This window comes from Dermochelys coriacea, chromosome 20 (genome assembly GCF_009764565.3).
Source record: "Dermochelys coriacea isolate rDerCor1 chromosome 20, rDerCor1.pri.v4, whole genome shotgun sequence".
Classification (NCBI taxonomy): domain Eukaryota; kingdom Metazoa; phylum Chordata; order Testudines; family Dermochelyidae; genus Dermochelys; species Dermochelys coriacea.
The window spans coordinates 16,156,058-16,171,187 of record NC_050087.2 but is presented as its reverse complement, the minus strand read 5'-3'; the positions used below and the strand labels follow the sequence as shown (position 1 = coordinate 16,171,187).

General features: G+C 64.7%; 1 protein-coding gene across 1 annotated transcript in view; it reads left to right on the top strand.

Moving 5' to 3' along the window:
* Window positions 1-11,491, top strand: part of MAST1 (microtubule associated serine/threonine kinase 1) — a 35,531-nt gene extending 24,040 nt beyond the window's left edge. Inside the window, 10 exon segments of the mRNA XM_038379186.2 lie at window positions 847-956; window positions 1,943-2,106; window positions 3,336-3,586; window positions 4,031-4,234; window positions 5,160-5,389; window positions 5,918-6,040; window positions 6,362-6,498; window positions 6,854-7,041; window positions 8,662-8,858; window positions 8,860-11,491. Of these exon segments, the coding sequence (XP_038235114.1) occupies window positions 847-956; window positions 1,943-2,106; window positions 3,336-3,586; window positions 4,031-4,234; window positions 5,160-5,389; window positions 5,918-6,040; window positions 6,362-6,498; window positions 6,854-7,041; window positions 8,662-8,858; window positions 8,860-9,816 (2,561 nt within the window). The 3' untranslated portion in view covers window positions 9,817-11,491.
* Window positions 11,492-15,130: the final 3,639 nt, after the last annotated feature.

The window sequence follows — 15,130 nt, the reverse complement described above, 5'->3', positions numbered from 1 at the left end:
CGAAGCATGAGCCAGCCTGGGGTCTGGAGCTCAGGAGACTTGTGTAGCTAGAGCCATGGGTCTGGGGGCTCAGGTTCTCTCCTGGCTCTGGGGGGGAGCGGGCTCTAGTGGTTAGAGCAGGGGAGGCTGGGAGTCAGGACTCCTGGGTTCTATCCCCAGCTCTGGGGGGGAGCGGGCTCTAGTGGTTAGAGCGGGGGAGGCTGGGAGCCAGGACTCCTGGGTTCTATCCCCAGCTCTGGGAGGGGAGTGGGGTCTAGTGGTTAGAGCAGGGGGGCTGGAAGCCAGGACTCTTGGGTTCTATCCCCAGCTCTGGCAGGGCGGGGGGGGGTCAATCTTCCATGCTGCCACCAGGGGGTTCTACATCCCATTTCTTTTAAAGGGGGTTTGGGCCTGGTGTTCTCTGCCTAGTCAGTGGCTTGGCAAGCTGCCCACGCTCCATGCCCACGGGCAGCGGCTCTGGCCAGGGGCAGAAGGGACCTCGGTCTCCATGGCCTATTCAATCCCTAGTCTCTCTGGGGTGCCATTAACGCCAGTCGGGGGAGGGGAGTTCTGTGCCATGGGTGCCCGGCCTGCTGGGAGCCGTGCTGAGAGCCTGCAAACTCATTGTGCTGGGGGGGGGGCACTTGAGCAGCAGGGAATGAATGGCAGGATCAGGGACCCCCTCTGGGGTGGGGTGGGGGGTTGTGTATAAGGGGACCCCACATCCGGTGTTGAGATGCAGCCACCTCTAGGGTGGGATGGGGTGGGGGGCTGTGTATATGGGGACCCCACATCCAGTGTTGAGATGCAGCCACCTCTGGGGTGGGGCGCAGGGGCTGTTTATTACTAGCTCCCTTCCCCCTGCAGCTCGTTCGGACAAGTATCACCACATCAACTCCTATGACGATGACGACACAACGGAGGATGAGCCGGTGGAAATCCGGCAGTTCTCGTCCTGCTCCCCCAGGTTCAGCAAGGTGGGACCCCGTAACACCGAGGGCAAAGGGCTGCCCCATCTGGGGTACCTGCAGCAGTGGCTGTGCAGGATGAGTTTGTGTGTGTGCGCCCTGTGTGGTGTGTGTGATGCATGGGACCTATGTGAGCTGTTGGACTTGGATACATGGGTGCTGTATCTGTGGGGCCAGGTCCGTGGGTGGGATCCATGGGCTAGGGACACGTGTGTGATCCATGGCATATGTGCGATCTGTGGGGCCATGTGTGTGATCCATGGGGCCAGAGGCGTGTGTGTGAGCCGTGGGTCTGGGGACACATATAAGATCTGTGGGACCAGGAACGTGTGTGCAAGTCGTGGGGCTGGTGGTGTGTGTGCAAGCCATGAGTCTGGGGCGTGTGTGCGATCCGTGGGGCTGGTGGCACGTGTGTTAGCTGTGGGGCCGGTGGCGTGTGTGATCCATGGGGCTGGGGGAGTGTGTGCGAGTCGAGTGGCCGGCGGTGCATGTGTGAGCCGTGCGACCAGCGGTGTGTGTGCGATCCTTGGGGCCGACAGTGCGTGTGCGATCAGTGGGGCCAGCGGCGTGTGTGCAAGCCTTGTGGCCAGTGGCGCATATGCGATCAGTAGGGCCGGCGGCGCGTGTGTGATCCAGGGGGCTGAGGGAGCGTGTGCAAGCCGTGCGGCTGGTGGTATGTGTGCGATCCAGGGGGCTGGCAGCATGTGTGATCCTTGGGGCCTACAATGCGTGTGCAATCAGTAGGGCCGGTGGTGCATGTGCGATCCAGGGGGCTGAGGGAGCGTGTGCAAGCCATGCGGCCGGCGGTGCGTGTGCAAGCCATGCGGCTGGTGGTGTGTGTGCGATCCAGGGGGCTGGCAGCGTGTGTGATCCGTGGGGCCGGTAATGCGTGTGCGATCAAGGGGGCTGGGGGAGCGTGTGCAAGCCGTGCGGCCGGCGGCACGTGTGCGATCCAGGGGGCTGGCGGCGCCTGCCCTGACCCTCGCCCCCCCCAGGTGTACAGCAGCATGGAGCACCTCTCCCAGCACGAGCCCAAGGGCCCGGGCGTCCCCAAGCGGGACCAGAGCAACAAGCACAAGGACGAGAAGCTCAGCAAGCGCGACAGCCTGGGCAGCTTCACCCTGCGGGACAAGAGCTGGCGCAGCGGCTCCCCCGAGCTGTGAGTGGGGAGGGGCTCCCCGGAGCTGTGAGGGGGGGGTCCCTGGAGGGGTGACTGGGGGGGCTCCCTGGAGGGGTGAAGGGGGACAGGAGGGGGCTGGGCAGGCTCTCCCCCAGAAACCTCAGTTCATCCCAGCCTGCAGCGCCCCCTGCTGGGACAGTCCCAGAGACCTTCTGGCAGAGGCTGGCTCCAGGAAGGCAGGGGGTCTAGTGGTTAGAGCAGGGGGGCTGGGAGCCAGGATTCCTGGGTTCTATTCCCAGCTCTGGGAAGGCAGCTAGTGGTTAGAGCAGGGGGGCTGGGAGCCAGGACTCCTGGGTTCTATTCCCAGCTCCGGGAAGGCAGGGGGTCTAGTGGTTAGAGCAGGGGGGCTGGGAGCCAGGACTCCTGGGTTCTATTCCCAGCTCCGGGAAGGCAGGGGGTCTAGTGGTTAGAGCAGGGGGGCTGGGAGCCAGGACTCCTGGGTTCTATTCCCAGCTCTGGGAAGGCAGCTAGTGGTTAGAGCAGGGGGGCTGGGAGCCAGGACTCCTGGGATCTATTCCCAGCTCCGGGAAGGCAGTGGGTCTAGTGGTTAGAGCAGGGGGGCTGGGAGCCAGGACTCCTGGGTTCTATTCCCAGCTCCGGGAAGGCAGGGGGTCTAGTGGTTAGAGCAGGGGGGCTGGGAGCCAGGACTCCTGGGTTCTATTCCCAGCTCTGGGAAGGCAGCTAGTGGTTAGAGCAGGGGGGCTGGGAGCCAGGACTCCTGGGTTCTATTCCCAGCTCCGGGAAGGCAGGGGGTCTAGTGGTTAGAGCAGGGGGGCTGGGAGCCAGGACTCCTGGGTTCTATTCCCAGCTCTGGGAAGGCAGCTAGTGGTTAGAGCAGGGGGGCTGGGAGCCAGGACTCCTGGGTTCTATTCCCAGCTCCGGGAAGGCAGGGGGTCTAGTGGTTAGAGCAGGGGGGCTGGGAGCCAGGACTCCTGGGTTCTATTCCCAGCTCTGGGAAGGCAGCTAGTGGTTAGAGCAGGGGGGCTGGGAGCCAGGACTCCTGGGTTCTATTCCCAGCTCCGGGAAGGCAGGGGGTCTAGTGGTTAGAGCAGGGGGGCTGGGAGCCAGGACTCCTGGGTTCTATTCCCAGCTCTGGGAAGGCAGCTAGTGGTTAGAGCAGAGGGGCTGGGAGCCAGGGCTCCTGGGTTCTCTCCTGGCTCCGGGAGGGCCTTGGGGCCTCACCCGCTCACCCCGTGTGTGTGCCGCAGGAAGCGCCTCTCGGCCTCGGAGTACACGTACCTGGAGAGTGAGTCGAGCCCCCCGCTGGGCGCCCGGCGCCGCTTCTCTGCGCTCATGGACACCAGCCGCTTCGCTGCGCCGCTGGAGGACGATGACGAGTCCCGGGCCAGGGGCCCCGCCAGGGAGAATGGTGGCCCCACAGCTGCCCCCCAGGCCGAGGGCAAGGAGGGGAGCGCGGGGGGAGCCAGAGACCCCGCTGCCCTCAGGGACGCCGAGGCTGGTGGGTAGGACCTGGGGCTCCCAGCAAGGCGGGAGGGGAGCCAGGCAAAGGGTTAAATGTGGCATTCCGCCCCCAGGGTAACTTCCCCCTCACCCTGGGTAATTGCCCCCGCTCATTGGCCCCACTAGGCAGAGCAGGGGGAGGTGCATGCTGGGTAACAGGCTGGAAAGCTTTGGGGGGGGCAGTATATTGTGGGTACCAGCTCTATGTAACGGGGGGTCAGAGAGAGGTGCATTCTGGAAAAGGACCCCCAAAGTCCCTGCTGAGGGAGCAGTGCATGCTGGGTAATGGTGCCACCATTGTGTGGGGTGGAGAGGTGCATTCTGGGTAAGGAGCCATGGGCTGCCCTGCCCCATGTCCCCACCCCCAGGCGGCAGGGGTACCAGGGAGGAGGCTGAGACCCTCCTGTGCCCCCCCACCCCGTTGCTCTGTCTCTCCCCGCAGGCGATAGAGTGAAAGGGGGCGACGCCCAGGCCCCGAAGGACACGGACCCCCAGACCCCCAAGGCCACCAGCGACCTGGTTCTACGCCGCGCCCGGCACCAGCAGCTGTCTGGAGAGTCGGCGGGCGAGCGGCGCAGCGCCCGGGCGGGGGGCAAGGTCATCAAGTCTGCCTCGGCCACCGCCCTGTCCGTCATGATCCCCACAGGTACTCCCCAGCCCTGTCCGTCACGATCCCCACAGATACCCCCCCACTGATCCCTCCTAACTCCCCCGCCCTGTCCATCGCGATCCCCACAGGTACCCCCCGGTCCCCCTGCCCTGTCCGTCGTGATCCCCACAGTTACCTCCCGGCCCCCCCCGCCCTGTCCTTCACGATCCCCACAGGTACCCTCCGGCCCCCCCGCCCTGTCCGTCACGATCCCCACAGGTACCCCCCAGCCCTGTCTGTCACAATCCCCACAGGTAGCCCCCCACTGATCCCTCCTAACTCCCCTGCCGTGTCCATCGCGATCCCCACAGGTACCCCCCGGCCCCCCTGCCTTGTCTGTCGCGATCCCCACAGTTTCCTCCCGGCCCCCCTGCCCTGTCCTTCACAATCCCCGCAGATACCCCCCCACTGATACCTCCTAACCCCACCAAGCTGCCTGTCATGATCACCAGAGGACCCCCCCGGCCCTGTCTGTCACGATCCCCACAGATACCCCCCTGGCCTCCCCCTGCCCTGTCTGTCACAATCCCCCAGGTACCCCCCAGCCCTGTCCGTCATGATCCCCACAGGTAGCCCCCCGGTTCCCCCTGACCTGTCCGTCATGATCCTCACAGGTACCTCCCAGATATCTCTGCCCTGTCCGTCATGATCCTCACAGCTACCCCCCGGATCCCCCCGCTTTGTCCATCACGATCCCCACGGGTACCCCCCACTGATACCGCCTAACCCCACCAAGCTGCCTGTCATGATTCCCAGAGGTCCTGCACCCTGGAGAGCAGGACTCCTGGGTTCAGTCCCTGGCTCTCGGACGGGAGTGGGGCCTATTGGTTAGAACAGGGAGGCTGGGGCTCAGGATTCCTGGATTCTCTTGGCAGGGCCCCAGGGGGACCATGCTGGTCTCACTCACCCTGTCTCTCTGCAGTGGAACAGCATGGCAGCTCCCCCCTGGCCAGCCCCATGTCGCCCCGCTCCCTCTCCTCCAACCCATCCTCGCGGGACTCCTCGCCGAGCCGTGACTACTCGCCCGCCGTCACCATCCTGCGCTCGCCCATCACAATCCAGCGCTCTGGCAAGAAGTACGGCTTCACGCTGCGTGCCATCCGCGTCTACATGGGCGACAGCGATGTCTACAGCGTGCACCACATCGTCTGGGTACGGCCCGGCCGGGCGAGGGGCCCCGCGCCCATGGGGGGCAGTGCGGGCCGGGCAAGGGGCTATGTGCCCCATGGGGGGCAGTGCGGGCTGGGCGAGGGGCCCCTTGCCCCATAGGGGGCAGTGCAGGCCGGGTGAGGGGCTTCATGCCCCATGGGGGGTAGTGTGGGCTGGGCGAGGGGCTTCATGCCCCATGGGGGGCAGTGCGGGCCGGGCGAGGGGCCCCGTGTCCCATGGGGGGCAGTGCATGCTGTGAAAGGGATCTTACACCCCACAGGGGAGCAGGGTATACTGGGAGAGGGGTCTTGTGCCCACTTGGGGGCAGGGCATGCTGGGAAAGGCTGGGGGCAGGGCATTCGGGTACAGCTCTAACACCATCCTTGGGCGGGGGAGGTGCATTGTGGGTAAAGGCTCTAAAGCGCTGGGTAGAGTGTTGCATTCTGGGAGGGGCCCTGCGCCTTTGGTTGGGGCGTTGCATTGTGGGTAAGCAGCACGGGCCAGCCCTGACACCTGCCCCCTGCCCGGCAGCATGTGGAGGAGGGGGGCCCTGCCCACGAGGCGGGTCTCTGCGCCGGGGACCTCATCACCCACGTCAACGGGGAGCCGGTGCACGGGCTGGTGCACACGGAGGTGGTAGAGCTCATCTTGAAGGTAAGTGTTGGGGAGTGGTGCATGCTGGGACAGGGGCCTTGCACCCCATTGGGCAGTGGTGCATGCTGGGAAAGGGGCCTCACGCCTGCCTGGAAGCAGTGCATGCTGGGACAGGGGCCTCGTGCCCTGCCGGGGAGCAGTGCATGCTGGGACAGGGGCCTGATGCCAAGCCCCTGCCCCACCGTTGCGCATGGAGCCCAACTGTGCCCCCAGGTGCCGCCCACATGGCCCCGGGCCGGAGGCAGGCCTTGGCTAATGTGGATGGGGCGGGGGGGGTTGTTTCCTGCTCCCCCACACTCACGTGGCCCATCTCTCATGCAGAGCGGGAACAAAGTGATGGTGACCACGACGCCCTTCGAGAACACGTCCATCCGCGTCGGGCCAGCCCGCAAGAGCAGCTACAAATCCAAGATGGCGCGGAGGAACAAGAGGAGTGTCAGCAAGGAGGGGCAGGAGAGGTGGGGGGCAGGAAGGGGTGCCTGGGGAGGGGGGACAGGAGGGGACGCTGGGGCGGGGGGGAGGGGTCCTTGGGTTGGGGGCAGGAAGGGGTGCCGGGGTGGCAGGGGGCAGGAAGGGGTACTGGGGCCGGGGGAAGGAGGGGTGCTGGGGTGGGGGGCACAGCAGGGGGTGCCGACGCGGGGGAAGGAGGGGTGCTGGGGGGGACAGGAGCGGGGGCTGGGGGAAGAGAGGTGCTGGGGGGGACAGGAGGGGTGCCGAGGCAGGGGAAGGAGGGGAGCGAGGGGAACAGGAGGGGGGCCTGGGGGAAGGAGGGGTGCTGGGGGATCCCCCCCAGCACTGATCCTCTCCCCGCAGCAAGAAGCGCAGCTCGCTCTTCCGGAAAATCACCAAACAAGCCAACTTGCTCCACACCAGCCGCAGCCTCTCCTCGCTCAGCCGCTCGCTCTCCTCCAGCGACAGCCTGCCCGGCTCGCCCACCCACAGCCTGAGCGCCCGCTCGCCCACCCAGAGCCTGCGCGCCACCCCCGACTCTGCCTACCTCGGTACTGGATGTGGGGCAGCATTGGGGCACTGGGGGGGCAGACGGTGTGGGGGCAGGGGGCACCATGGGGGCTGTGGGGGGCAGAGGGTGTGGGGGCAGAGGGCACCATGAGGGCTGTGGAGGGCAGAGGGTGTGGGGCCAGGGGGCACCACGGGGGGCACTGGGGGACAGGGGACACCCTGGGGTGGGCTGGGGGTGGGGCACCGTGGGGCTGCACTATGGGGTGAGCAGGGAGCATGGCTGAGGGGGCACAGCAGATCGGGGCTGGGGGCACGGCAGGAGGGCACACCTGCAAGGGATCACCAGGAGGGAGTGGGGGAGGCAGGGACATGGCGGGTTCTCTGTTACCGCCTCATCCCTGCCCCCCATACCAAAAGGCATGGTGCAGGTGAGTTGGGGGGCATCACAGCCACCTTCCTGCGTCCGTGAGTCAGGTTCTGTCCCTCTCGTGGGGGTGGGGGGAGCAGGTGTGGGGCTGGATTTAGGGGTGGTGGAACTTCTGGGGCGTCCTTGGGCTGCAAGGGCTGCTCCCTCCACCAGGTGATGCCCCAACCCCGTTCAAGCCCCTCCAGGCCCTGGCTCTGTCAGGGTGCATCTCCCCTGCCCAGGCACTGTGCCCTCGCGTCAGCCGGTGCCCATGGGCAGGGGGCCAGAAGAGCGAGGGGGATCCAGGCCCAAAGCTCCAGCAACTAGAGATATGGGGTGAGCTCAGTGCTCCAAGAGAACTGTGGGGGGCACATCCCACTCATCTGTCCATCCATCCGGGGGGCAACCCCATCCCACTCGTCTGTCTGTCCATCCATCCATCCATCGAGGGGGCAGTCCCATCCCACTCGTCTGTCTGTCCATCCATCCATCCGGGGGGGCAGCCATCCATTGGGAGGCAGCCCCATCCCACTCGTCTGTCTGTCCATCCATCCATCCATCGGGGGCAGCTCTATCCCACTTGTCTGTCTGTCCATCCATCCATCCATCCATCCATCAGGAGGGCAGCCCCATCCCACTCGTCTGTCTGTCCATCCATCCATCCATCAGGAGGGCAGCCCCATCCCACTCGTCTGTCTGTCCCTCCATCCATCGGGGCGGCAGCCCCATCCCACTCGTCTGTCTGTCCATCCATCCATCGGGGGGGCAGCCCCATCCCACTCGTCTGTCCGTCCATCCATCCATCCATCCATCCGTGGGGCAGCCCCATCCCACTTGTCTGTCTGTCCATCCATCGGGGGGGCAGCCCTATCCAACTTGTCTGTCCATCCATCCATTGGGAGGCAGCCCCATTCCCCCTTGTCTGTCTGCCCATCCATCCATCCATCCATCCATCCATCCATCCAGGGGGTAGCCACATCCCACTCATCTGTCAATCCAGTGATGGTGGGGGCAGGGAGAGCTCTCCCCACTTCTGCTGACCCAGGGCAGGCTGAAACAGCCTGTATGCCATGGGGTGGGCTCCTCCAGGACTTCCCCCCCAGGATGTAGGGTGGATCAGGCTGTGGGAGGGGGGCTGTGTGACGGTTCTCCCCCTGGGCTGCCCCCCTCAGGGCGTTCAGAGGCCCTGGTCTCCAGGGGTCCGAGCCCCCCCACTCCGGGATCTCACCCCTCTCCTGGTCTCCTCTCTCTGCAGGTGCCTCGTCCCAGAGCAGCTCCCCAGCCGCCAGCACCCCCAACTCCCCAGCCACCTCCTCCCACCACATCCGGCCCAGCACCCTGCACGGCCTGTCGCCCAAGCTGCACCGCCAGTACCGCTCGGCCCGCTGCAAGTCGGCCGGCAACATCCCACTCTCGCCCCTGGCCCACACCCCCTCGCCCACCCAGTCCTCACCCCCCCCCGCTGCCCGGCCACACGGTGGGCAGCTCCCACACCACCCAGAGCTTCCCCGCCAAGCTGCACTCCTCCCCGCCCGTGGGCCGGCCCCGGCCCAAGAGCGCCGAGCCGCCCCGCTCGCCCCTGCTCAAGCGGGTGCAGTCGGCCGAGAAGCTGGGCTCGCCCCTGGGCTCGGAGAAGAAGGGGGCCGTGCGCAAACACAGCCTGGAGGTGACGCATGCCGACTACCGCAAGGACTTCCACCCCGAGGCCGGCCTGCAGAGCCTGGCCGAGTCGGACGGCGAGAGCCCGGGGGCCGGCGACGGGGCTGGCAGGCAGGTAGCCGCCCGGCGGCTGGGCCGGCAGGAGTTGGCCCTCAGCTTCGGAGCCGGGGAGGCGGCAGGCACGGCCGGCGGGGGCCAGACAGGCCCCAAGGAAGGCCTGGCCTGCACCGAGGTGGCCGGCAGTCCCCGCGACCCGGCGGGGGGCGTCAGGAGACACCAGGGGGTTCAGACTGAAGAAGCCTTTGCCGCTCCCGCCCGGCCCCCGGCCAAAGCCTTGAGCCCGGTGCAGGAGCATGAGCTGGGCAGGAGGGGCGAGGCAGAGGGGGCGCCGCGTGGGCCCCTGCCCCTGGTGGTGGAGCCCCAGGGGAGCGCCGCCGGGCAGGGGCTGTGGGAGAGGAAGGCCGAGGGGGGCCAGGGCCGGCAGCCCCCCAAGTGTCCCCAGAACCAGGCTGGCTTCCCCAAGGAGAAGTTGATCCTGGAGGTGGTGGAGGAGCACACCACCCTGGGGCTCCGAGCCAAGCCCCCCTTCCCCAAAGGCCCCTGCCCTGAGGGTTCCAAGAATGGGCTGGCCCCCCCCCGGAAGGGCCTGGTTGAGGCAAAGACGCTGGGAGTGATGCTGCCGGCGGGGGCGGTCCCTGCCCCCCAAGTCCCACCCCCTGCCGCTGTGGAGAAAAATGGGGCGGGACACTGAGAAGAATGGGCCGGGGGGGGCAGGGTGCCCCCCTGGAGTGTACACGCCCTGCAGGAAAACAGGGCGACACCTCTGAATTTTGGGAGACATGGTCGGGGGGTCCCCTCTGCTGTCCCCCCAAAAGGACTCTCGTCTGTGGGGAGGTGGGTATGGGGGTTACACAAAGCCCTCCTCCCCCGTCACAGCTGCTTCCATCGGTGGGGTGAGGAGCACCGAGCCAGGAGGACCCCCCACCCCCGGTTCATGGGGGAGTGGCGGCAGCGCCCCATTGTAATCCCCCAGTGAATGGCATGTCCTGTGTAAAGTATCTATACATATATATATATAATATATACGCGCAAGAATACCACGTACACTGAAGGGTTAATACTGTGATTCCCCCCCCCCCACACCAGGTTCCTTGCCATGGCCCCAGTCAGGGAAGGGTTAACTGGTCCCCAGAACCCCTGGGGGTGGGGGTGGGGAGCTTGCTCTGGCGCCTTCCAGGGATTGGGGACGGGCAGTTCCTGGCCTGTCACCCCCCCCCCCCCGCCACATCCTTTTTATACTTCGCCATGGCAACCAGCGGGCCGGAGCCAATCTGGGGCCTGGCTTGCTGAGGTCACTGAGCAGCCATTGTAGCATCATCAGGTGGCCGGTGATGTCATCAACAGGCAGCCAATGGTGCTGCAAGGGCATGGCCCAGCCTGGGGACCACAGCGCCCCCCCCACCCCCATGCTGGCATGATGATGGCATCAAGCCATGGCTGCTTGTGTGATGTCATCAAGGTGCTTGTGTGATGTCATCAAGGTGCCTAGTGCACTGTTGATGGTATCAAGCTCCACCCTTGGGCATTGCCCCTCGCTACTGGGTGTTGGTGATATCATCAGACCAACCCTGGCTGTGTGATGACATCATCATGGCAGCGTGCCCCCCCCGTTGCTGATGCTGCCCCACCCCTCCCCCCCGTCATGTGCCCTGGTGCGGGGGGGGGCGTCCCTGATGGGCACGGTTCTCACTATGCAAATGCCCGGTGCTGCCCTGAGAGCAAATCGAGCTGTTGGGGGGCCTCACACAGCCCATGCAGGGACGGGGGGGGCATCTATGTCTCACCCCCCCACCCATATTTCCCCACCAACCAAGCCTTAATGGACCCTGCATGCCATGGGCACCCTGCTCACACACATTCACATGTTCTCCCCCCATGGCCTGTGCACTCCCCCCCCCGCATAGGGACCAGCAGGGGACGCCTTTCCCAGTGGGAGCCATCCCCCCCCAGGACTTGGGGGGGCGGGGTTCCTCACAGAACGGGGTCACCAGGCCCCGCTCCAGCCTGGTGGGTCAGACAGCAGAATGAGAGCTGGGGGGTCCCCAGCAACGGTGCTGCCCCAGGCTGGGCCAGGTGATAACCAAGGAGGGGGATGGTGTGTGTGGGGGGATTATCCCTTATACTTCCCCCCCCCCCAAAGAAAGGTGCTATAATCCCTAAACACTATGACTATGGGGCAGGGGTGAGTTCCCGCCCCCCCCCCACTCCAGAGCCCCCCATGTATATGAGAGAGCCCCACAGGTGGGGGCATTGGCTGCCCAGGAGATCTTGGGTGTGGTGGGGGGGAACAGGGACACACTATGTCCAGCCCTCAAGTGGGTCCTAAAGCAACCGTGTGCTCATGTAATAATAAAGACTGTACAGCACATATCACCCCCCTGGTGTGGTGTGTCATTGTGTGTGTGTGTGTGGGGGGGTGTCTACATAGTCAGCCCTTCCCCTGCTGCATTATCTGGGGTCGATTGTTCCCCCTGCACCTGTTGCAGCATCATGTCCCCCCCGACAACCCTCCTCACTGCATGATCGGTGGGGGGGGCTTCCCAACATGCCCCCCCACCATCTGCTGCATTGACTGGATGGGGTTCAGCCTGCTTGCCCCATGCCCCCCATAAAACAGAATGGGGGCACTAACTGGAAGATTGAATTGGGGTGGGGGTCAGCACCTACAGCCACACCCCACTTGAGACCCTCCCCAACTGCACCCCCCACTTGGGCCTCCTGTTTTCCTTCATCCCCCACACCCCCAAGGCATTCGGCTCCTCCCTGCACTCGCCCTGTGGGAGGGTGTCGTGGCACTGGTTGGTGATCGGGTGGGGGAACCCATCAGCCTGCCTGGGTGAAATCGAGGGACCCCACCCATAAACAGCATTAATTACTATTACAGGGAGGCAGGAGCCAGTTCTGAGCCCCCCCCCCCGCCTCCCGGATCAGACCCTCGCCCCCAGCCGCCACGTGCCACCTGGATCTCATGCCCCATTGACTCCTGGTTCTGCTCTGGCCCCACGCCAGGCCCCCTGCACAGCCCTGGCCCCGAACCAGCTGCCCGTGGGGCTGGGCGTTGCCAGTTCTGTATGGGCTGGTGTGACCAGCTGCGTTCACGTGAGTCTGGGCTCACAAGGGCCAGGCCCGAGGAAATGGGCCAAAGGTGTCATGGCAGAGTCACCCCCACCCGCCCATGGGGCAGCAGCCGCGGGTTCTGATCCGCCACCCGGCCCAGCCTGGGGGTTCTGGTTCAGCCCATTTGAGGCCTGAGGTGTGAGGGTCTGGATCCAGCTGTAGGTCCCCCAACTCCATCTGTCATCCCAACATCCCAAATCCCCCCCAACTGAGACCCCCCCACACACACACTCCCTTGCTGCCCCAAACTCCCCTTCCTGAGAACCACCACCCCCGAGCTGAGATGGCCCAAAGAGGATCCCCAGCTTCCTTGGCACCAGTGGGAACCCCTCCACCAACAAGCTCCGCTGTGGGGCTGCCCCAGACCTCGTGCCCCTTTCCAGGTCAGGGTGGGTGCTGCTCCAGGGTGGCTGGTGAGCTCTGTGTCACCTACCCCTTGGCGAGGGCCTTCTGGCACAAACCCTGCAGCCTCCCCCACTGGCTCCGCCCGCCCCAGGATGAACCTGCCATGGGTCAAAAGGGCCAGGACTGGGCACTCGTGTGACCCATGAACCAGTGTCCCCCTCCAATGCCTGGCTCTCGGCAGTGGGGCAGGCGTCCAGGCCCACTGTCTCCCTGAGCCCTGGGGGCTCCCCCAATCTATCCCACACCCCCGCTCTGACCACTAACCCCCACTCCCCTCCCAGAGCCTCGACTAGATACCAGGAGTCCTGACTCCCAGCCCGTCCCCCCCACCACACACACACGCACTAACCACTAGACACCCCTGTCCTCTCCCAGTTCATAGAATATCTGTGGGCGGTCGGTTGGGGGCACATTCCCCTCTTCAGCCGCAGGCCAGAGGTGGCATCTCTGTTCCCACCCTAGTGCTGAGGACTCCCCCGCTCCCAGGGCTGTGTCCATCCTTCTCTGAGCCCAGGACCTGAAGGGCCAAGGTCAAACAGAGCAGGGCCAGGACTCCTGGGTTCTATCCCCAGGTCTGGGAGGGCAGTGGAGTCTAGCAGTTAGAGGAGCGAGGCAAGGGTGGGGTGGGAGGCAGGACTCCTGGGTTCCAGCCCAGCTCGTGGAGGGGAGTGTAGTCCCATGAGCCCAGTTCCCCCTCCCCCGCATGCATCCCCCCTGCCCCCCTGTCCCGTCAATGGCTAGGAGCTCAGAACCAAGAGCCCCAGCAGCGGGGGAGGCCACGAGGGGACCCTCCCAGGGTGCATTGGGGCACCAGAGCGGGATTATGGTAGTGGCCCCCATCCACCCTGCAGCATCACAGGGGGCCCCATGCCCCCTATAGCATCCCATGGGCCCCCAGCATCATGGGAATCCCTGCTCTGCACCCCAGAATCACAACCCCACTATTGCATCCTATGAGACCCCGGTGCCCCATCTCCCACTGCAGCATCACAGGCCCCCCGCCATGAAACCTCCCTCCCAGTGGCTAGGATGCGAAGGGACTGCCATGGCAACAGGTCGGGCACTGGTGGTGCCAAGCAGGAGCCCAGCCGCCGGGGGGGCGGGGAGCTCATGACCTACTTTCGCTGGTGCTTTCTTCCGGCCCACGTTAATCGGGGATTATCCTGCCCTGACTTGGGGGGGAAACTCGGCTTTTCCAGGGCAGGAGCAATATGGGGACACAGGCAGCTCTGAGCCTGTCTGTTCTCAGGGATGGGGGGGTCTAGGAGCAGGACTCTGGGTTCTATCCCCAGCACTGGGAGGGGAGCACTTATCTCCTGGACCCCTTGGGCTGCCCCCCTGCTCCACACACAAGTTCTTATGTGTGTGGGGCTGGGCCACAGCCTCCGCCCCAAGTCTAGCCAGGAAGCTGGATAGGGCCCTGGCCTGGCCCTCTCCCCTAGGCCCAGTGCAGTGGGATTGGGGTTCCCCCCCCCCGCTCTCTAGCTGACCTCCCAGAGTGAGCAGGATTTGGGGTGCAATGTCCCTGTAAGGGGGGGGTCCCCAGGGCTGTATTCACCCCCTCCTCCAAGAGCTGGAGAGGGGGAATGGGTGCTGTGTGTCCGTGATGCACTATGTCTGTGTGTCATGTGGGGGGGGTTGGTTGTGTTACGTTGTGCGCACTGCATGCATATGTGTGTGTGTGTGTGTGTGTGTGCAGCTGTATGTGTTTTTTCACATGAATGTGTTTCATGTGCATTGTTTTTGTCTGTGCTGTGTGTGTGGTTGAATTATTTTGTGTCTACATGTATTATTTTCATGAGCATGTGTGTTTTTTTGCACTGATTTATTTTGTCTGTGGTGTGTGTGTGTGTATTTTGCATAGTTGCTGTTTTGTGTGTGTGTGTTGTTGTGCCTTTGTGTTGTGTATTTGTCAGCATGGTGTTTTGGTGCTTTTGTGTGTCGTTTTGTGTGTGTGTACGTGGTGTTTTGTCTCTGCTATTTTGCATAGGGGATTGTTGGATCTGTGAGTTGTGTTATCTGTATTTTGTGTTTCTGTAGGATATTTTGTGTGGGACGTACCCCGCCGTCTATCCCCAGGCCCTCACCACCCCTCCTTCCCCTGGAGAATTGGGATGCTCCCTTGACCCACACAGGCACTCACCCCTCACCCCAACCCCTGTGGCTTGCACCGGACGCTCCCGCCCCCGCGCTATCAATTATAGCTGCTGATGCGGGTGCCCTCAGGGTGCTGGCGCTGCCCTACTTTAGCTGCCTGACCTACTAATGCTGAGATGCCAGCCAGGCCCGGTGCTGCCCAGATAGTAACCACAGTACCAGGGGAGCAGCGGCAGGGAGAGATGCCCCCTACCTGCCCCCCACACACGCACCACACAGTGCCTCCTGCCAGCACCCCTCCTCCCCTGCCGGCTGAGGCTGCCATAGGGAGACTCCTGGCTCTGGGAGGGGAGTGGGGTCTAGTGGTTAGAGCAGAAGGGGAGCTG